The sequence below is a fragment of the Littorina saxatilis genome, linkage group LG5, assembly GCF_037325665.1.
Source record: "Littorina saxatilis isolate snail1 linkage group LG5, US_GU_Lsax_2.0, whole genome shotgun sequence".
Lineage (NCBI taxonomy): Eukaryota > Metazoa > Mollusca > Gastropoda > Littorinimorpha > Littorinidae > Littorina > Littorina saxatilis.
The window spans coordinates 42,109,572-42,132,596 of NC_090249.1; the positions used below are offsets into that span (position 1 = coordinate 42,109,572).

Sequence of the window (23,025 nt, forward strand, 5' to 3'; positions counted from 1 at the left end):
TGTCCACCCTCTTCTGAGAGGGCTGGACAGTCCAAGCCACCGTGTCGAAAGACATTCCCAAGTAGGTGAACGTCTGACACGGTGTCAGCTCCGACTTTGATCGGTTGATCGAGAAGCCAAACAAGTTGGCCTCCCGAAGAACCGATTGGGTATCCTGCTCGCACCCCGCCTGACTCTGACTCAGGATGAGCCAATCGTCGAGGTAGGCACGTAGCCGGACACCCCGCGACCTCACCAGCGCGCAGACCTGTCTCACGACCATGGTGAAGACCCAAGGGGCGAGAGACAGGCCAAAAGGAAGGGCGCGAAACTGGTAAACCTGACTTGCCCACCGGAAACGAAGCCATTTCCGGTCGGCTGGATGCACCAGAATGTGGAAGTATGCATCCGTCAGGTCGATGGAAGTCGCCCAATCTCCCGGGCGGAGAGAGTCCCTGACCGACGCTGGCGTCTCCATCTTGAACCTTATGTCCCTCAAAAAGGTATTGAGGAACGACAGGTCCAAAACAGGACGCCATGCCCCTGAGGCTTTGGGGACGGCGAAAAGCCGTCCGTAAAACCCGGGGGAACTGTGGTCGAGGACCTTCTCCACTGCGCCCTTCTGCACCAGGGAGCCTATTTCCGCCCGGAGGACGGAAATGGCTTCCTGCGAGGAGGGAGGCCTGAACGCCGGCGGACTCCTGACCAGAGGAGCCTTGCCATCTTTCCAAAGAAGACGGAAGCCCGACCTCACGACCCCCACGATCCACTGACTCTGTATGGACACGAGCCAATGGGAAAGTGCCCGGGAAGGGCCCCCCGCCATCACCAGAGTGGAGGGCGGGGTGGGGGGGAGATCGGGAGCACTTCATTGGGGGTGAGGCTTGCTTCCGGAGCCGCCTCTCCCCCTGCCGGAAGACGGTCGTCTTCTCGAGCCCCGAGAAGAGGAACGTCCACGACCCTTGTCTGCCGGTTTGGGAGGGCCAGCGACCTTAGCCTGCTTCGGCTGAGAAGGCTGAGATTGCTTGGACTGCTTAAGGCTGTGCAGGGAAAAGTCAGAGAACTGCTGGTCCCTGTTTGCCTGAATTTCCTGTCTTCGGGCATCAAAAACGAGATGCCCAAAGAGGGAACCCTCCAAGACCGGTGAGGCACGCAAAGTGTCCTTGGTCGCCTGATCCGAAAACTGAGAGTGTGACAGGAAGAGATCCCGACGACACATGACAGAGTGCGCATAGTGCACAGCAGAAAGTCTCATTTGTTCTTCGTTGACCCTCGCAAGAGCGGCCAACAAAGTGGAGACGTCATCCGCATCCTGATCCTCGCTGAGAGAGAACGGATTCAGTGAATCAGTGAGGGCACGAGAGAGGGCCCGAATGAGGGTCTCAGCAATGGAGGCAAGCTCCAGCTGCTGACGCCCTGCCTCTTCAGAAGCAATCAGAGTGTTCTCAGAAAAGAGCACACCGTCATCCTTCTTGATAGGCTTGGCCAACAAGGCAAGCATCTCTGGAGGAACTGTCAAAGATGAACGCGGGAGAGCGAACGCATCCAACAAGTTCCTAGGAGACTTCTGCAAGACCAATCGCCTGTGAGACGACAGCGCGAATGCAGAAGCCTGAGAAGGTGAAGCCATCCACTGCTGAGCCAGCTCCGGAACTGAGCCGTGAGGCACGAGCAGCGGAACCGGAAGTGAAGGAATTCCACTTCCGGAAGGAGATGGCTTGGCCAAAACCTGGGAAAGCTGAAAAGCTATGGATGGAGACTCCAAAAACCGGAAGTATGAGTCATCCTCCTTCCCAGAGCGAAAATCGGCCATCGCGGACGGTGCCGTCGAAGCGGCAGCCGAAGAGACCGAAGCCCCTTCCGCGAAATATCTCGAAGTGACCTCGGCAGCGGCCTCAAGGGCCACTTTGAGTCTCTCCGGATAACCAACACGTGCAGCCTCGCCGGTGACGGACTGAATATCCGAAACATCTGGCGAGGGACCGAAGTCCACGTTGCTGGTAGAAGGGCGGTGAACACCGTAACCGGAAACCGGAAACCCGTCCACTCCAATACCATCCAAACTCATGCCCTGACTAGGGAAAGAGTAAGAGGACGGCATGCCCACAGCCGCCGGAACCGGAACCGCAGTCGAAGCTACAACCGCAGACGGAAGCGCTGACTGCCCCGGCCAGGGCTGAGACACCTGCCCAAAGGGCTGGCGGTGCCCCCCCGCGACCGCCATCCCAGAGGAAGCGGAAGCGGAAGAAGCAGCAGATCCGGTCTGAGCCGGAAAGGTATCAGACGCGACCGCGAAAAGCGGAAGCGCAGACACTGTGGACGGCGACCGGAAGGCCGAATGCCCAGAGGGCCACGTCCGGTCAACCCCGGAAACGACCCCAGAGGGTGCGTACATCGGGGGACCTATGCTTCCGGCGAGTGCCGGAAGCGCAGCAGACGGAACCGGCTGGTCGACTCCGGAAACGACCCCAGCGGGTGCGTACGTCGGAGGACCTACGCTTCCGGCGAGTGCCGGCAGCGTTGAAGCCTGAACCAAATGCCGCCATTGCTCATCAACACGATGGTCTTCCGTGAAGCCAAAGTGAGAACGAACAGGGGTTTGCGGGTCGTGAACCCGCCGAAAAGGGCTGCTTCCCAGCAGGGAGCGTCCAGCGGCCTCACGAGGGCCTACGGACCAGCCCAACTTACTTGCGTCGCCAACCACAGCGGTAGAAGGCACAGAAGCAACCGCCTCGGTCAAGGACAGCGTCACAGCCGGAAGCGGAAATGAAGCCAACGACGGGACAACGGAAGTCGTAGGCTGAGAACGCACCATCTCCTCTCTCACCAACGTGCGAAGCTCGGGAACCAGTGAAGAAAGCAAAGATGAAACCAGCGCCGTCGAATCTGCGGGCAGCAGAGAAGACGAGCGAGAAACAACAGTACGCGTAGGTTGATTAGACTGCCCCACAACCGGCTGGTCATTAGGGGCAGAAATAGGGACCGTCATAACAGCATTGTTAGCCGCGTCGGAAACAACAACCAAAATAGGCTTAGGGACAGAAGTGGAAGACTTGGGTTTAATTTTCCCTTTCGCATCAGCCTTGCCGCGCTCGCGCTTTTTGTCTCCGTCAGACATGCTGACAACAAAATGGAGACACAAATTCCAAAATGGCTACCACAAAATACGTGACCAACACGTGGCCGAAAATTTCAAGTAGCAACTGAAATTACGTTCGATATAAATAAAGGAACGAGCTCACCAACTATCAGTACAGCGGGTGAAGAGACGGGTGTGGGTGCCGGTGGGTGTCTAAGCAAACACCAAACAGCGAAATTCCACCAGAGCCAAAAAAATCACGACCTGCTCCCTAGAAAGCTGAAGTGTCGAATGATAGGGGTCACGTGGTCAGTAGCAGTAGTGACGTGGTACGCACAAGGGGAGGTAACTCCCTGGGTGCGTCGTCATTACCATAGCTACGTTTACACTTTTTTAGTTGGGGTTGCTCCCCTTAGACGGGTAGCCTTTTCAGACCTAGCACTTTAGACTGAGTCAACTGCTACATGTGATTCGGAGTAGGAATATGTAATTTAATCGGCGGTTGCTGCAAAGCATGGGATATCGGCATCCACCCTGTCTACCATACTCAAAAATCGGGTGAAGATCAACGATGCTTTCAGCGACTCATCCCACCCACTGACATCCAAAAAAATGAGAGAAAGCAAAAACGGCAAGATTTTGGATGATGCAGTTTACACGTGGTTCAAACAGACAAGATCACAAGGTGTCCCGATTTCTGGCCCTCTTCTGCTTTCAAAAGCTCAAGAACTTGCCACCGAATTGGCAATCGACTTCGCTCCGAACAACGGTTGGCTACATCGCTTTAAAAAACGAAGACGGCCATCAACTGTAAAGCGATTACAGGAGAGTCCCTCGCGGTCACCCCGGATATGACCGATCGTTTCATATTTTGTCTATTACAGACGTTCATCGTGTCTTGCTCTGATTTTTGGCTCACGTAAGTGTAGCCTATGCGATGATAAACTTTGTCTGTCTGTGCGTGCGTGCGTGCGTGCGTGCGTGTGTGTGTGATAGAAACTTTAACATTACGTCTCGGTCAAAAGTGTTTGACGTGTGTGATAGAAACTATTTGAAGACGTCACATTATGACGTTAGAGGGTTAGACATCACGCAAAAGAATTACTGAAAGTCTCGGTCATTGTTATTGTGAGCGGGCCGAGACTACTTGGCAGATCCAGGGTCTCGCTTTCTTGTACAGTTTCACCTATGCTTACTGTGTGTGTGTGTGTGTATGTGTGACGGAGTGATTGAGTTTGTGTTACTGTTTGTCGATTTCTTACGTGAGCCTTGAAGGCTTCGCCTCTTGTTCATATTTTGTCTATTATTGAGAATACAATCTGACATGTTCAAACAATCATGGTGTGCGAGAATAGAATCAACCTCTGTGTGTGTGTGTGTGTGTGTGTGTGTGTGTGCGTGTGTGTGTGTGTGCGTGTGTGTTTGTGTGTGTGTGTGTGTGTTTGTGTGTGTGTGTGACCAAAAACGTAACACATGAACATGTAACTGAATGTCACTTTATTGTCCAAACGTGAAGCAGCATGAAAGTTGCGAAAGAAACAAATTGAAATAACATAAAATGTACAAAAAAATGTATAAAAAAAAATCAAATCTCTTAATACGAATTTCGGTTAAGACGAACTTATTTCACGATCCCCAGTGATTCGTCTTAAGCGAGTTCGACTGTACGTGCCGACGAAATGTTGATCATTGCTTCAATATTTTGAAGCTGTTGTTTGGATAATAACCAGGTAAAATAAGTATTTCGGTGTTCAGTCAAATGTTAAAGTTTCTACCACGGACATACATACATACGCACGCACGCACGCACAGACAGACAAAAGTTAGCATCGCATAGGCTACACTTACGTGAGCCAAAAAACAAACCCAAGGAACGTTTAATTGTGACAAAACAATTGTGACCGTAGCAAGTAATTCAAGTTGTGACTGTAACATTTTGTTTTGTCACAATTTAACATGCCTATAACATACCTTGCTTGTTTTTGGATTCACAAACACAAAGACCTTATTTCCATCAAGCAGCAAGTCAAAGTCGCAGAACAAACACTGACCTGATTCTCATGCGAGCAGGCAGCCTGGTGAACTCCAAGCGGCTGTGCGGGCGAGATCCGAACCTGACCCCGTCCTCCACCTCTGCGTCTTCCATGATTTTGGGTTCCAGCGGTAACATGCACTGGTCAGGATCTCTTGTGGTCATTTCGTCCACTACACCACACACACAAAATGTTAACAAGTTGTGTGTGTACACTGCTTGCTTGTTCAAGTGTTACCCATCTCAGTAAAGTTTGCCTGCATGCACATCTTGACCCATAAAGTAAACAATAAACAAATTCCATAAGGTCAATCTGAAAACAGTGAAAAAAAACGTTTACAACCTTAAAGAAAGAAAAAAAAACCATGTCTTAACCTCTTCACTGCCACAGTATAACAGCATTTTCGTTTTGCTGTGTGCCAGGGCAAAATTTCGCTTTCTTCGGTAGGTTCACTAATCTGTTCACTGCTCGATCATTTATTGAGATATCTCTTAGATCTTTGGCATGTGTTTTGCTTATACCCTTGGCTATTATAGGATGACATGATCATTGGACTTTGTTTGTGATTGTTATAGTAAATATTGATATAATGACCATTTTCGTCAAAAATTACAGTTTCCGGACTTACACACACACAGTGACACACATTGCAGCACGTAAAACCACACAAAACACTGCTAAAACTGGTGTCAAACATCAGGTACTCACATTACAGCCCATAAAAGTATTCTTCTGTGTGGTAATCCATAAATCACTTCTTGTAGAGCTTCCAGAACACTGTATTACTTGAAAACAGGTCTACGAGTTGAGGTCCGACTTTCAGCCGCCATTGTGAATGGCGAGAATGCTAACACAGTTTTTAACACGTGGTAGCAACTTTAGTAACTTATCCGAACGGTCTATGGGAAAGAACTGTGTTTAGAACCCCTACAAGTACTTGGACAGTGGTTACCTCCCATTTAGTTTTCAGAAATGTCCTGAAATGTTGGTGACACAAATCCCACGTATGAGATACGGTTATGGGCGTACGACAAACCAAAAATGACCACGTATTACATACGGGGTGGGCAGTGAAGGGATTAAAAATGCGAGTGTTTTTCAAAAAGGCCATTTGTGACCCGCTCCAACAAAAGGATAACAAAAGTCGCTGTGGCCGAACAGAGATAACAGCAATAAACCTGAGCCATGGCTAACATTTTGGATTTTGAGATTTTTGCATTTCTGCACTCTACCAAGTGTTTTATATCTATTCTGTAAATATCAATTTCAGATTCGCTTTGCAAATATAATAAAAATGAGGTTTTATTGCACTGCAGACGCAAAATAAGCACCCTTTTAACCCCCAAATAATTGTTTCTTTCTTCACTTTTTTTTTTACTTAAAACAAATTTAATTTTAATTTTTTGTGATGCATATTGAAGAAAAGTTTACATGTAATCATTATCAGTCACTTTAAGTTTTAGAAGTTAAACTAAAACCTGTTGCTAGGGATTTTTTGCAAATTTACTCCTGTGACCTTCACACCTGCTTTTCTCAAAATGGCCCCTTGAGTTTGAGCAACCTTTAAATCACTATATCTCATCAGTGCTAAACAATAGACACTTGTAGTAAAGACCATCTGAAAGCTGGCTATCTTCACTTTCAAGGGATACCAAAAAGTCGAAATGTCAAAATTGAAAAATGGTACTTTGTTATCCTTTTGTGGGAGTGGGTCACATTTTTCTTTTTGTTTAAAAAGCAAGGTCTTAAAAAGGATGAAGTCTGTAACTAGTGGGGTGGGTGGGGGGGGGGGGGGAAGTCAACTGTCTGGGAGACTGATTTTAACCAACTTACAAAGTCCAGGAGCAACTGTTGAAGCGTCAGTTTTTTCTGTTTCCTCCATTTCTTCATCAGACTTGATGGGACACTCCACCAGCTGAATGCTCTGTCGCTGAGATTCTGGTATGCTGGCCAGGTTGACAAACCTACAACAACACAAACATCAATGTTAGCCATGCACACACTGAAACAGTTACACACACACACACACACACCTCTTCTTGTTTTGTCTCTCCTGCAACAAAAACAAACAAACAAAGGCCAACCAGTAAAACCTTGGAGGCAGCCAAAAGAGATATTGCCAGAGACTGGAGGACAACGGTAGAGGCCCTATGGTCCACAAGGAGTGAAAAGAACTAAGTTAAGTCAGTCCGCGGAACGAAATTCAGATGTGGATGGAGCAGTGAAAGCAGGGATGGGGCGGCGCGAGAACACACCGGAACAAGAAACAGGTGTAAGGACAAAACAACAAGTCGCGTAAGGCGAAAATACAACATTTAGTCAAGCTCAGTCGAACTCACAGAATGAAACTGAACGCACTGCATTTTTTCACAATGACCGTAGTCCGCCGCTTGTGCAAAACGGAGTGAAACTGACGAGCCTGTTCAGCGCTGTAGTGGTTTCGCTGTGCTGCATAGCACGCTTTTCTGTACCTCTCTTCGTTTTAACTTTCTGAGCGTGTTTTTAATCCAAACATATCATATCTATATGTTTTTGGAATCAAGAACCGACAAGGAATAAGATGAAATTGTTTTTAAATCGATTTCGGAAATTTAATTTTGATCATAATTTTTATATTTTTAATTTTCAGAGCTTGTTTTTAATCCAAATATAACATATTTATATGTTTTTGGAATCAGAAAATGACGAAGAATAAAATGAAATTGTTTTTGGGTCGTTTAATAAAAAAATTATTTTAATTACAAGTTTCCGATTTTTAATGACCAAACTCACTGATTAGTTTTTAAGCCACCAAGCTGAAATGCAATACCAAACCCCGGCCTTCGTCGAAGATTGCTTTGCCAAAATTTCAATCAATTTGATTGAAAAATGAGGGTGTGACAGTGCCGCCTCAACTTTTACAAAAAGCCGGATATGACGTCATCAAAGGTATTTATCGAAAAAAGGAAAAACACGTCCGGGGATATCATTCCCAGGAACTCTCATGTCAAATTTCATAAAGATCGGTCCAGTAGTTTAGTCTGAATCGCTCTACACACACACACGCACAGACAGACAGACAGACAGACACACACATACACCACGACCCTCGTCTCGATTCCCCCTCTATGTTAAAACATTTAGTCAAAACTTGACTAAATGTAAAAAACAAAACAAAAAAGTTAAGTCAGTCCTGCAAAAACACACACAACTTTTCTGAACCTTGGTTGACCAAACAAGTTCAGCCCAAATTCTCATCAAAGAAATATTCTTGTAGACAACAAAATTCTACAATATCTGCGGCTTAATTGCTTAGGAGCAGAAAGAAATTTAAAAAGAAAACAAAATATAACTAGTATAATCTGACAACAATAACAAAATGCACTCACTTCCTCTGCACAGTTATGTCCCCAATGCAGCCAATGAATGTCTTGTCGCTAACGGCTGCGCCCTCTTTGATCTTGAAGTCTGGCGGCACGCTGCCAAAGTACAATGGCGTTGAGGTTTCCAAAAATGCCGTGCCCGTCTCTGACATCCTCTGCAGCATTTCGTAGTCATCGATGTTCATCTCAAACCTGCACAGACAGGAAACATTTAGATGCATTTCATCTGACAGCAGACACACACAGATAGGAAGACAATGCCTTTAAAGTCTGGCAAATTAGATTAGTCTTTTTCAAAAAATAAATATATTCCAATGGTTCTGCTGCCAATATGCAAGTTTGACACGCCTTGCTGCGTCATAAGACTGCACTAAACAAAAACATTCTGTTTGCAGAAAGGTCCAACAAAAACCAAAAACACATTCTTTCCTCTGTAACACATTTCTCATATCAGCAAATGCAGCCACATTTTCACACTCACGTGAGACCGTCTTTCATGACAGAAATGTAATGCCAGTTGCCGTCGCTGTAAGTGTTGACACGGCTTATCAGTTCCACGGATCCTTCATCCTGTACACTCTTCAGCATGATCTTTCCATCCATCACTCCCACGCTGAAAGCATTGTCCTGAGGGGGGACAAGTAGAAAGAAAAAGATCATACCTCAAACAGTCTTCTTCTTCTTCTTCTTCTTCGTTCATGGGCTTAGACTCCCACGTTCACTCATGTTTTCAGCACGAGTGGATTTTTACGTGTATGACCGTTTTTACCCCGCCATTCAGGCAGCCATACGCCGATTTCGGGGGAGGCATGCTGGGTATTTTCGTGTTTCTATAACCCACCGAACTCTGACATGGATTACAGGATCTTTTCCGTGCGCACTTGGTCTTGTGCTTGCGTGTACACACGAAGGGGGTTAAGACACTAGCAGGTCTGCACATAAGTTGGGAGATCGGAAAAATCTCCACTCTTAATCTACCAGGCGGCAGCGACCGGGATTCGAACTCACGACCTCCCGATTAGGAGGCCGACGTCTTACCACCACGCCATGCGCCCGTCCCTCAAACAGTCAAAACTGGTTATTTCTATAGAAAGCAAGTGTACCTCTGCTTTCAGGTAAACCTGACAATGGTTGCAGGTATGTGGTTCCACTTGGGGGAGGGGGGTAGATGGGAGGGGGGGAGGGGTAGAGAGGGGGGGGGGGGGGTGGTGGTGTTGCTAGCAGGCCACTTATTAAGAATGTAAAAGCTGTTTAATTTGTTCTCATGTATAAGCTAGATGATGGTTTATGTTCTCTGACTCTGTAGGCATTCAGTTGAAAAGAAGGGTTAGGCTCCCCTGTCCTCCTTTTGACTGGCTATAACCATTCATTTTTCCTTTCATCTCTCTCTCCATCTGTCTCTCCCCCTCTTCCTCCCTCTCACCACTATCCCTATCGCTCTCTCCACAGCTCCTTTTTTCACTCTGCCTCTCCACCTCCATCCCCTTTTTTTTTCTGACAAAAAAATTCCATAACAGGTTTATTACTTACCTGTGTATCATCAGCCACATACACCATGACAGCCTCTTTCAGATTGGTCCTCATCTTGAAGGTCATGTCAAACTTGGACCCGATTGGCTCGTCAAGGTTAAACGCGATGAAACCGACAGGGACAACCTCTTTGAAGGTCGCAATGCGAGCCACCTAAAGAAAGGACAGGAACAAGAATGAAAACATTGTATATCTGCATACTCTGTGAGTAAACCGAAAATTACCAGCTATTGTGTTTTCAGCGTAGCAATAGGGCCTGATATTTAGACGAGACAAGTATAATGCCGACGAGTCGCATTATACTTGTTCGAGTCTAAATATCGGACCCTATTGCAACGATAAAAACACAATAGCTATTATATAGCTATTCTGACATTCAATTCTGTGTTAAAATCATGTTTTTGTCAGCAACAAGTACCAGAATGGTCCATGTCGTTGATTGCAGACGACGGTTCTCTTTCCGCATGAAGCCACGGAAATAACCGAACATTGAAAAACCCACGGACATGTATTACGGAGAAAACTCGAGATAACCGGATGTTTAGCATTACGTCAATATGCTGGGAATCATATGACGTCATGACGTATCATGCTTGCCTACGTATATTGTATGTTCGAAAGTCTGACTTCTGTTGGGAATTCGCGTGGTGAAGACTGCGGTAAATCTGTAGATGATAAGAGAACAAGGATTGTCTCAGAAGAAACGACTAAATGTTTCAGACCGGTGACTTCATTTCAACATTGCACTATACAATGGACGTTCTATGTGACAGGAGAGTTTGCTGATTTTGTGTTAAACATTGGAGAGATCGTCTGCTAGAATCAGAGATAGGTCGCTTCAGATTGCAACTTCTGGAAATTTGCAAGGTTTGTTGCCTGTTAAAGAACTGGATTTTACACGTAATGTATGTCATGTACAGTAAGCAACAACAAAACACACACAGAAACAAACCTGGCGAGGTATGCGTGTACTTTATACACGTGGAAGAAACCGGAACCATGCGTCTTTGTAATTGACAATATGCTTTTGGATATTGAGAAAAATGGCCGACTTCCGTAGCATCATGCTTTGATGATCGGAAGAGACCATCCAATCACAGCCCCCGAATTCCCCCACGTGTTCATCAGAATAGCTATATACAACTATGTTGGTGAAAATTGAATTGGAAGGAAACATGCACACCTATGCCTTCTTGCATGGACCATCTTATAACTCAACACATATCTGTGCAGGTTTTTACAAGGGATCCTGTGGAACCCCCCTTTTTTAACGCCCTTCAAAAATATGAAAAAATCAGGTCTTAAAATGGAGGTAAATTTGCTGAGGTTATGAACAAAACATCTCAGAAAGGAGGGTCTTAAAAAGGAGGAAGTCTTGAATTGGGAGGGGGGGGGAGGTGTCTTAAAAGGGGGGGTTCCACTGTACAAGCAGCCTTCCACTTGAACACATACCAGAAATCAACAGCCCATGCAGCTTCTTTCTGTGCAGAATAGGAACTTTGTTGCTGAATAAATGTCATAACTCACACCTTTGTCAATCAGCAACATTCACTCAGCAAAGAATTCCATCCATGCACAAGAAACAGCCATGCTGTGGATGTGTAGTCAAAGTCAAAGGATGCTTTGAAGTCAAACAATGCTCTTAAAGTCAAAGGGTGCTCTGAAAGTCAAAGGGTGCTCTTAAAGTCAAAGGATGCTCTTAAAGTCAAAGGATGCTCTTAAAGTCAAAGGATGCTCTTAAAGTCAAACAATGCTCTTAAAGTCAAAGGATGCTTTAAAGTCAAAGGATGCTTTAAAGTCAAAGGATGCTCTTAAAGTCAAACAATGCTCTTACAGTCAAACAGTCAAAGGATGCTCTTAAAGTCAAAGGATGCTCTTAAAGTCAAAGGATGCTCTGCAAAAGCCTGGACACACCTGTGGTGGTGTACACTACATCATAGCCAGCATGGGAAGATAGATGCCTGAAAGTGTTATTTCTCAATACAACTGTTGCAGTACAGTGGAAGCCCACTGTTAGGTGCCCCCAATCTAAGACTCCATCCCTCCTCCTCTTAAGACCCCGCTTTTTATATTTAGTCAAGTTTTGACTAAATATTTTAACATCGAGGGGGAATCGAAACGAGGGTCGTGGTGTATGTGCGTGCGTGCGTGCGTGTGTGTGTGTGTGTGTGTGTGTGTGTGTGTAGAGCGATTCAGACTAAACTACTGGACCGATCTTTATGAAATTTGACATGAGAGTTCCTGGGTATGAAATCCCCGAACGTTTTTTTCATTTTTTTGATAAATGTCTTTGATGACGTCATATCCGGCTTTTCGTGAAAGTTGAGGCGGCACTGTCACGCCCTCATTTTTCAACCAAATTGGTTGAAATTTTGGTCAAGTAATCTTCGACGAAGCCCGGGGTTCGGTATTGCATTTCAGCTTGGTGGCTTAAAAATTAATTAATGACTTTGGTCATTAAAAATCGGAAAATTGTAAAAAAAAATAAAAATTTATAAAACGATCCAAATTTACGTTTATCTTATTCTCCATCATTTGCTGATTCCAAAAACATATAAATATGTTATATTCGGATTAAAAACAAGCTCTGAAAATTAAATATATAAAAATTATTATCAAAATTAAATTGTCCAAATCAATTTAAAAACACTTTCATCTTATTCCTTGTCGGTTCCTGATTCCAAAAACATATAGATATGATATGTTTGGATTAAAAACACGCTCAGAAAGTTAAAACAAAGAGAGGTACAGAAAAGCGTGCTATCCTTCTTAGCGCAACTACTACCCCGCTCTTCTTGTCAATTTCACTGCCTTTGCCATGAGCGGTGGCCTGACGATGCTACGAGTAAAATGGCATTGCGTTTCATTCTGTGAGTTCGACAGCTACTTGACTAAATATTGTATTTTCGCCTTACGCGACTTGTTACCATTTCTAGTCGTAATCTCTGTAAATGTATTGTAGAACCCCCCTTTTAAGACCCTCTTTGCTCAGATTGTCTGTTCATAGCCTTTATAGAATTGCACCCATTTTACGACTCCCTCCTTTTTAAGACCTGATTTTTCTAGGTCTTAAAAGAGGGTTTCCACTGTATCTTCATTTTACGACTCCCTCCTTTTTCAGACCTGATTGGCTCACGTAAGTGTAGCCTATGCGATCGTAACTTTGTCTGTCTGTGCGTGCGTGTGTGCGTGCGTGTGTATGTCTGTGGTAGAAACTTTTAACATTTCGTCATTTGAAGACGTCACATTATGACGTAAGAGGGTTAGACGTCACGCGAAGGAATTACTGAAAGTCTCGGTCATTGTTATTTTGAGCGGGCCGAGACTAGTTGGCAGTCGTGTCCCTGTAAGTAGGCTACATGCAGACAGACAGATCTAGATCTAGTGTCTCGCTTTCTTGCACAGTGTCACCTATGCTTACTGTGTGTGTGTGTATGTGTGACGGAGTGACTGAGTTTGTGTTACTGTTTGTCGATTTCTTACGTGAGCCTTGAAGGCTTCGCCTCTTGTTTTTCTAGGTCTTCAAAGAGGGTTTCCACTGTATCTTCATTTTAAGACTCCCTCCTTTTTAAGACCTGATTTTCTGATTTGTTAGGTCTTAAAAAGGAGGTTCCACTGAATCAGCAAGGAAGAAACAGCACATACCTTGGCGGGGCAACCCCGCACGACGCCCTTTGCTCTCTCGTTATCGTTAAGATCCCAGGCGATGGTGCCGTACTTCATGTCTCGTATACAGCCATCGAATCCATAGCTACCCACATTGCTAGAAAAAACAAAACAAGTAAATTAGTTCTTTTGAAATCTAAATGAAGACAAAATTACAATCAAAATGGTTGATTTATGGAACGTTTAATCATCAACAAAACGTCATAAACAATTTTTTTTCCATTTTTTATGAAGACAGACTCATCTTCACAAAATTCTTCACTTCTCTGCTCTCAGCTTAAAAACTCCCAGCTTGTTTACCCCGGGAATGAAGTATGACTGCCTTAATGGCATGGAAATAAAAGTGACATATGTAAAAGCCTACAAGTGTATGCGAGTGGCAGCCCACGATTGTAGAGGACGAAGCATTAGTTTACAACAAATGCTTATTAACCCACCCACAAACCAACAGACAAACTAACCACACACAGAGGCAGATCTGGACAAGCCAGAAATCAAGTAAAATAAAACAAATGATGCAACAAAAAGCACTTCTGAGAAAAAATGGAAAACAAACACAAAACAACAGAGAAGAGAAAGCTACTAAACTAAAATGACTGCAAAAAGGAGTCAGGCCAAGAGAACAAAATTACACATTTTCAGTAGCCTCTTACCCAACAGGAACCAATATCTGGTCAAAGCCACCAACAAAAATGTCCGCTGTGGTTGAAAGTTCTGAGAGGGATCCCTTGGACATTCCCGTAGTCACTGGACAAAAATAGAAAGGAAAAGCAGAAAATTATAAATAAGAGAGGTTTTCAAACAGGTATAAAAACATGATTTTCAAAAATAAACAATTATTTTACACACAAAAACATCAAAGCACACAAAAAAACAGCCATCCACCTATCTTGTTGACGATACTTTCGTTTGCTGTAGGCTAGACATGATTGAATAAAGTCTCATTAAAAAAATACCATCAAGAAACAAACAAACAAACAAAAAGCATGGAAAGCACAGAACCAAGCAGCCACCATCCAATCTCATTATCCACTCGCAGCAACCCTTCCTGCTTCCAGAACATGATTGAATAAAGTCTCATTGAAAAAAAATACCCCAAGAAACAATTTTTATTTCCAGCTGTAGACTAGGCAGGACATGATTGAATACAGTCTATTTAAGGAAAAATACCCACAAGAAACAAAACAATAAAAAAAACCATGAAAGCACACAAACAACCAGCTATCTGTCGGCTAGGCAGGACATGATTGAAAAGTCTCATTAAAAGAAAAATACCAACAACAACAAAACAAAAACAAACAAACAAAAAATTACAATAACAAACAAAACAAAAATACCCAAAAAAAAGAAACAAAACAAACAAAAACCCTGAAAGCACACAAGCATGCAGCCACCCACCTATCTCGTCCACCCGCAGCAGCCCTTCCTGCTGTGAGCGACTGATGGTGACCGAGTGCCACTCTCCGTCGTTCAGCTTGCCCGCCGATTCCATTAGTACCGACCCTCCGCCAAGGTCGTATTGGAACACCACCCGCCCCTCCTTCAGCTCGATGGACAGGAAGTCACGCTTGTTGTCGCTGGCGTAGACCAGCAGGCCGTTCTCCGAGTACGTCTGGAACTGAAGCTGGATGTCGGTCTTCTTGGGTCGCAGGCTAAGCTTGTCGCGACTGAGCACCACGTAGCCCATGCCGTTGAAGCGCATGCCATTGGTGACGATTTCCTTCATCACGTCTCTGCAATACCATAGGGGGAGGGGGAATTATTGCTGCGTTCCACTATGTGTGATTGTGATACAGTGGAACCTTCATTTTAAGACCTTCAATTTAAGACTTTCTCCATTTTAAGACCTTACTTTTTCAGATTTTTTTGTTCATAACATCTCTGTAGATTTACCTCCCTTTCAAGACTCCTTCCTTTATAAGACCTGAATTTCTCAGATTTTTGTGGGTCTTAAAATGGGGGTTCCACTGTACAGTATTTATGACCGTGGCTCAAGTTGTCCTTAATTATGTCTCTGCAATGTCATGGGGAAAATTGCAGTTGCGATCCACTATATGTGTGATTGTGATCAAGTATTTATGACCATGGCTCAAGTTGTCCTTAATTATGTCTCTGCAATGTCATGGGGAAAATTGCAGTTGCGATCCACTATATGTGTGATTGTGATCAAGTATTTATGACCATGGCTCAAGTTGTCCTTAATCATGTCTCTGCAATGTCATGGGGAAAATTGCAGTTGCGATCCACTATATGTGTGATTGTGATCAAGTATTTATGACCATGGCTCAAGTTGTCCTTAATTATGTCTCTGCAATGTCATGGGGAAAATTGCAGTTGCGATCCACTATATGTGTGATTGTGATCGAGTATTTATGACACATAGAGAAAGCTTTTCTTCATCACATATCTGCAGTGTCGACGTGCAACAAAAGAGGACTAAGATCCACCAATACATTATCATACACATGAAGCTTCAGTAATTAACATACCCAACAAAGTTGTTTATGTCAATATCTCAGGAATTTCAGAGATGGAGGGACTATTGTGGCATAGTAAAGTCATAACAAACACACTGCAGATCTTGTTGACAACAGATCAGCACGTTGCTAAATACTGCCGACAACTGCTTTCCACAACTGCTGACAATAGCTTTACACATAACTTTGTAAGGGTGACAATAGTTTTACATGATAATTTTTCCCCAACAACTCTTATCACTCACTCTCTCCTCTCATCTCACCCCCCCCCCCCCCCCCCTACATATTTTCAAATCAGCTAGGTCAAACACTACAGGGTGCCTTTCTTCCTTCGAGATTAATTTAACCCCTGCACTGCCACAGTGGTAGTAACTTATCCGAACGGTCTATGGGAAAGAACTGTGTTTAGAACCCCTTCAAGTACTTGGACAGTGGTTACCTCCCATTTAGTTTTCATGTCCTGAAATGTTGTTGACACAAATCCCATGTATGAGATACGGTTATGGGCGTACGATAAACAGAAAATGACCACGTATTACATACGGAGTGGGCAGTGAAGGGGTTAAAACGAACGCGCTGATCGAGGATCACAAAGCACGGAAAGGTTACTTACCTGGCGAACTCTCCCATATAGGTGTTCTCAGCATCCTCAAAGTTCCACAGGCCCACGGGGGTTTCGTCAAACTTGACGTCTTCCATGGAACCCACCAGGGGGCGCCGAGACACCTCGATCGGGATCTAGCAGAGGAAAGACAGCAAAGGTCATATATCAAAAATGTTAGTAATAAATTTTCATTTGATTAATATACTTACCCAACTCACATATAGCAATTAACCCTGGTTCAGTGCTGGTAACGCTGTACGCGTCCCCTTGGTAACAAGGAAGGAGCCTCTAAAAAAGAGTGATCGAGACCCGTAAAGGTGTCTAGGCCAGCCCCGAAACGAGCCTGCCTTCCGTATGCGCGCGCATACGCCGCCATATGCATCATTCTAAAACGAAGCCCAACTCACTTCTTTTTTAGACATATACAACCCCACAGCGGGGAGGCGGGAGGGAATAAACGATGTGAGTTGGGTAAGTATCAAATGAAAATTTATTACTAAAATTTTTGATTAAATTACATACAGGCAAATCCAGCTAACTCACAAACGGTTAAGTCAAAAATTCGCTTAGCACACAAAGAAATTCTGGTCCGGAATTATCCCTCTTTATCTATGTGTACAAAGTACCCTGAGCTCGAAATGGGATTTCTCTTACGTAAGTCGAAAGACGGATAGCACACAACAGAAAGTCAGTCCCAAAGACAAAGTTTACTCTATATTTACTACAGCAACTCGAAACAGCCAAGTCTCACACTAGCGCATTGTGTAACCTTATTCCCTTCTTCTCTACACGGACGCCACACGGACTGGTCAGTCGGCACGCAATAAAGTATGAAGTGAAGTTAGGAGGGGGCGAGGAGTAAGGAGAGGCGAGTGGTACTCACAGTGTGTGTTTGTGTGTGTTCACGGGTGAACCACGTGGTTACTATACGGAAGAAGAAGAATTCAAATTGTGGGTTGCCTCTCATTCAGTCTTTGTTCAGTCTTGCGTTCATCCACAATCATGGCAGAGTCACGGAAAAGAAAATTAACCTGTCATATCTGAGAGAGGAAACACTTCGTGCTCTGTGTGTGCGGCCAGATCAAAGGCATTGTGATAGCTGGGTGGCCTTGTTTACAGACACGACCTTCTTCCCAGGGGTCAATGACCCAGTTTTTGCCATGAGAGGTGGTTCCCCTGTCATATCTGAGAGAGGAAACACTTCCTGCACGGGGGTCAGTGACCGGTCAGTGACCGAGTTTAACAGAGTCAGTGGAAATCTGTGTGTGCGGCCAGATCAAAGGCAGGGCAGTACCTAGTAGCTGAAACATGCATTATCACAAGTTGTTTGACTGGTACTCAAGCGGTCTCTTTGATTTTTTTCGTAGTTCACGGTACTATGACCAAGTCGAAATTTCGGATAGGACACAATAACAATTCGGTCCCTTCAATTTCGTCTTATCCGGATTTGCCTGTATCTTACCCAACTCACATATAGCAGATTGCTACTATAGGTGGCGGGTATATAGTGAAATCATGAAATTAGAACCTGTTCCGAGGCTACCATAACCGGTAACGCGGAACTGCCGTCCTGTCCCAAGACGTCTCTGAGGGAGAAGTTAATAAAAACCTCCTCAGACCGCCCGTAAGCCGACTCCAGTACTTCAGCCAAAACGGCCCGACCAGAGGACTGTCAAAGAGGAGGCCCAAGGCCTTGCCTCATACGGTGAGAGGCAAAACTGCCCTAACATCTCCAGACTGTGTTAATCACCAGGTAAGCACCTGTCTGATCAAAGTGGAGACTCACTTGGTTAAATAAACTTTCGCAATATCCTTACACCTTGCTGTGCTAAGTGATATCATAAAAGCTTCAGATTTTCTGACCCAATGCCGAGTCCGTGACAGGTACCTTCTGAGAGTCCTCACGGGACAAATAACCACATCAAGCTCCCCAGGAGCAAGAGTCCAGTGTAGCAGTCCATCTAGGTAAGGTTGACTTCAAAAAGTCATACCCCTACCAGAGTAGATAGACCTGTACCCACCCTAATACAGTGTTTAACGTCGAAAATCGAAATATTAAAACGAATAAAACCTGACTCTAAAGGAGCCAAAATCTTGCTTCATGAATTGAAAATACAATTGGAAGCTGGTTTTCCCCGTTTTCCGCATAAAAGCCTAGGTTGAATCACGATGGAGATGAAAGATAAGGCAAGTAACCTTTGATTCAATGATCTAACAAGATCCGTGCAAGTCGGAAAAAACTTCGAAACCCGAAAAGTTTTAATTGACTAAACGTGACTCTAAAGGAGCCACACCCTTGCTTCATGAATTGAAAATGCAACTCGAAGCTTGTTTTTCCATTTTTGCTTAAATGCCAGAAAATTTCGAAGAAACCCAAAAGTCATAGATCAGTCTTTCTTGAAAAAGATGTCTATATTCAAAATAGCCAGAAAGTACGCTTACTCCCACTTCTCACAGAAGCTACTAGAGTAAGCTTGGCCGTTTTCCGTGTAGATCCGCCAGGCTAGTCTTGAAACGGGTTAAAGCAACGCTGCACCAAGCCGTACCAAAGTGACAGAAATTACATAAAAATAAATTAAAAATAAGACATGGAAGAAAAACGTAAACCCAGAATAGGTGGATCGCCACCTGCATTACACGTAGAGAAGAGGAGTTCTTTCCGTAAGAAATAAGCGCTTCGTACCAAGCCAGTCTAAGTGACAAGCGAACAAACACGCCAAAACCCCTATAAAGACTCTGAACCAAATCCAGAGTTGAGGCGGAAGCCCCTAAGTATCTCAAGGATACCCTTACAGTAGACATCCGTGTAACTGGAATGTGAGACAGCAAAGACGCCTTCTTGCCAGCCTTAAGAGGTCTGGAACCAAGATTGCAAAGACCCGTACTGTGCGACCAACAGGTCGGCAAAACGATCTATGAGAAAGATCCTGTGAAAGCGAGGGTATAGAGCCAAAAGCTAAAGTAGATAACAGCCAGCCTGAAGCTTTTCGTTTGGAAACAAACAACAGCCAAGGCCTGCCTTGCGCTTCCCTTTTACCGTGAGCGTCTCTTTGATAGATAAAAGCCCGCGTGCATAGAAGGGGTCTCAAAAAGAGACCTTTCAAACAAGAAAGAGATTAAAGTCTAGCCAAAAGAACAATACTTTAAAGGCAGAGGCTTACCCTCAGGTAAAAACCGGCAAAGTTAACTCCTTTGTATCTGGGTCCTGTCAGACCACAAAGATATCCAGTTAGAACGTAACCACCCAGGCGAGAGAAAAAGCGCGTTTTGATCAAACGAGCCCATCATAAAAACCCGAAGCCACAATCTCCCCGAGCTAGGAGATCTTGATCTTACAGACACTTTCTCCTATCTATCAAAATCCAGATGGATGTTAGCCAAACCCGAGGGCGGTTCCGTAGAACAAAAACAGAGAACCTAAGTTCTTAAGCTTGGAGTTAACCGAAGCCTACAGAAAGCGCTCCGCGAGTGACACGCTCTTGAGCGTAAGACACAAGCTAAAGCAACACCGCCGCAGGTATAAAGTCGAACGTTGTCTACACAGGTAGTGGTGACAAAGAAGACTCGCTTGTGAAAACTCCACAAGTACAAAAAGACCCCGCCAGAGGATCTAAGAACTTAACACTCAAAGATTCTCCTCAGAAGGCTCAAATCAACTACAAAATGCCGCGAACAGCGACACAGCTAAAGTATGAGCCTCCCCTCGTTCAAAAGCATCATAACAATCATCGAAATGATGAGAACCAGTCACTAATCCCGATAAGGCAATACTTGCCAAAAATCGGAAAAGTTTTGAAAAATTCAACACCGGAACTCCATGACCAAAACTCCATCCACCTGTCTCCTTCCAGCTGGAAAACTGGAAAAGGAAGTGGACACAGCCTGAATAACAGCAAAGGAACCGCAGCGACGGAACCGAAAGCCAAAGGCTGAAAGGTGCCGACTACCAACACCCCAGTGTTAACGGTAGAAGGCTATCCCATCCTGTACCGGAAGACACAGCCACAAAAGCGGAAGCGAAACCGGCCGTGGATTAGTAAACATCAGAACCCACAGGTAGCATAAAAACACACCGGACGATCCCGTTGTCCTCAAACCATTTCAGCTGCGAGCGCCACTGCACTTGCTAACATGAAACGGAACCTAAATTCAGTGCTCTTCAGTAATGCGTAAGCACCTTCATCTGAACAGCCGTCAAGCACAACCGTGCAATCCGGAAGTTGACTCCCTGTTTGACTTAACTGTCCAACAAAGAACCAGCCCTACTGTTCGCTACCTGTCCCCCGTTCCTGTCAAAACCTAAATGCCGTTTTCCACTGCCCAGGTCACTGCGCTGGACAACTTGAACAGCAAGTTAAGCTGGGTGTCATCCACCACCGTGGACACACCCTCACAATCCTCTCCTTCCTACTTGGTTACAAAGTTAGGAAGGTGACCCCCAGAGAGACTCGCATGGTCAATCCAAGAATCACTCAGCCCAACAACCTCCTGCCCCCAGGGCGGAAGCTTACGTTGCCCAGCCACGAAAATGCGTGCTACATTCCTCCTGCGAACGTACACCACTTTCACCGGAGAACCCGGCTACACGCGGCCAATTGCCAACCAGGCATGGGAATTGAAAATTGTAAAAAAGGCGGAAAATTTATAACTGAAGACGCGAAGCGTCAAGTCGACGGCGCGAAGCGCCTAGCCTTACTAGGGGGGTCCGGGGGCATGCCCCCCCGGAAATTTTTTTTCTCCAAAGAACCCAGATGGTGCAATCTGGTGTCATCTGAGCTCCAAGTTTGCCATTAAATTCTGTTTTTAGAATCAGAGTTTTTAGTACAAAAATGTACCAAATTTTGCTTACATGTATTATATATGGTTTAAATTTGTAAAAAAATTTATCTGTTGAGACAAACAGGAAAATGTAACTTGTAACACAATCTGTGCAATCTGGTTTACTTTCAAACATAATAGTTCAATAACTGAGGCGGGCGGTAGCAGTGCGTGAACAAAGTACGGAAAGTTTTCGCGGGCTTTGGCGCAAAGGCCAAAGTAACCGGTGCTTTTTTTGTGTGCCTCCCCCCTTTATTTTTTCGGCGGACACTTTTGCATTTTCGGCGGAACAAAAAAAAAATTCGGCGGAAATCCGCCATTCGGCGGACAATTCCCATGCCTGGCCAACTCCAGGGCAATGGACCACAAATCCAGGAAGCTGAAGAGAACATCCTGTTCCTCCGAACTTCCAGAAGTCGGAACCAGATAGAGGTGGAGTAAGTTACCCCTTTGTTCTCAACCACCCCTTCCGGTCAAAACTTAAATGCCGTTTTCCGCCGCCCACGTCACTGCGCTGGACAACTTGAACGGCAAGTTAAGCTGGGTGTCGTCCATCCCCGTGGACGCACTCGTTATCCTCTCCTTCATGCTCGCAATCGCAATCAGGAAGGTGACCCCCGGAAAGACGCTCCCGGCCAAGCCGTTCGCGGTCGATCCCAGAATCACCAATTTCCACAATACCTAAATGCCGTTTTCCGCTGCCCACGTCACTGCGCTGGACAACTTGAACGGCAAGTAAGCTGGGAGTTGTCCACCACCGTGGACGCACCCTCGTTAACCTCTCCTTCATGCTCGCAATCGCAATCAGGAAGGTGACACCCAGAAAGACACTCCTGGTCGATCCAAGCACCACCTAGTTTTGCACACAGTACCTAAATGCCGTTTTCCGCTGCCCACGTCACTGCGCTGGACAACTTGAACGGCAAGTAAGCTGGGAGTCGTCCACCACCGTGGACGCACCCTCGTTAACCTCTCCTTCATGCTCGCAATCGCAATCAGGAAGGTGACACCCAGAAAGACACTCCTGGTCGATCCAAGCACCACCTAGCTTTGCACACAGTAAACCAGTCGTCTTGCACTACCATGCAATCCGAAAGCTGACTCCCGTACTGACTACCATCTTCTAGCAGAGAACCAGCTTTACTGTCTACCTCCCGCCCAGAGGGCGGAAGCGGAAGCCACACACACTCGCCCCCGTCCACGGACTGAGCAGAGTGCAGTGGAACTTCCTTACGCGCACCAGGGCTCTTACTCCCCACTGAAAGGCCGCCAAAGCGGGTTGAGTCAGCCGAGAGATAAGAACTTTCGCCCGGCCGCCATGCGCCTGAGGCTACTCGCTCCTGACCGCGTGCCGAGTTTTGGCCGGAGAACCCGGTTACTAACTCAGCAGACATACCTTGTGTTTGTGACGGCACGCCGGAAGGCGAACCCCTCAAAAGCGGCAAACGGAAAGACATCCTCATCCTGAGAGGCATGC

General features: G+C 45.3%; 1 protein-coding gene across 2 annotated transcripts in view; it reads right to left on the minus strand.

Moving 5' to 3' along the window:
• Nucleotides 1-23,025, minus strand: part of LOC138967179 (laminin subunit alpha-like) — a 168,539-nt gene that overhangs the window by 30,015 nt on the left and 115,499 nt on the right. For both annotated transcript variants that reach the window (XM_070339694.1, XM_070339693.1), the window contains exons 59-67: nucleotides 16,740-16,864; nucleotides 15,048-15,382; nucleotides 14,303-14,396; nucleotides 13,629-13,746; nucleotides 9,984-10,136; nucleotides 8,935-9,080; nucleotides 8,460-8,645; nucleotides 6,925-7,055; nucleotides 5,110-5,263 (exon numbers count right to left, since the gene is read on the minus strand). In XM_070339694.1, coding sequence (XP_070195795.1) covers nucleotides 5,110-5,263; nucleotides 6,925-7,055; nucleotides 8,460-8,645; nucleotides 8,935-9,080; nucleotides 9,984-10,136; nucleotides 13,629-13,746; nucleotides 14,303-14,396; nucleotides 15,048-15,382; nucleotides 16,740-16,864 — 1,442 coding nt within the window. The remainder of the gene's footprint in view (nucleotides 1-5,109; nucleotides 5,264-6,924; nucleotides 7,056-8,459; nucleotides 8,646-8,934; nucleotides 9,081-9,983; nucleotides 10,137-13,628; nucleotides 13,747-14,302; nucleotides 14,397-15,047; nucleotides 15,383-16,739; nucleotides 16,865-23,025) is intronic.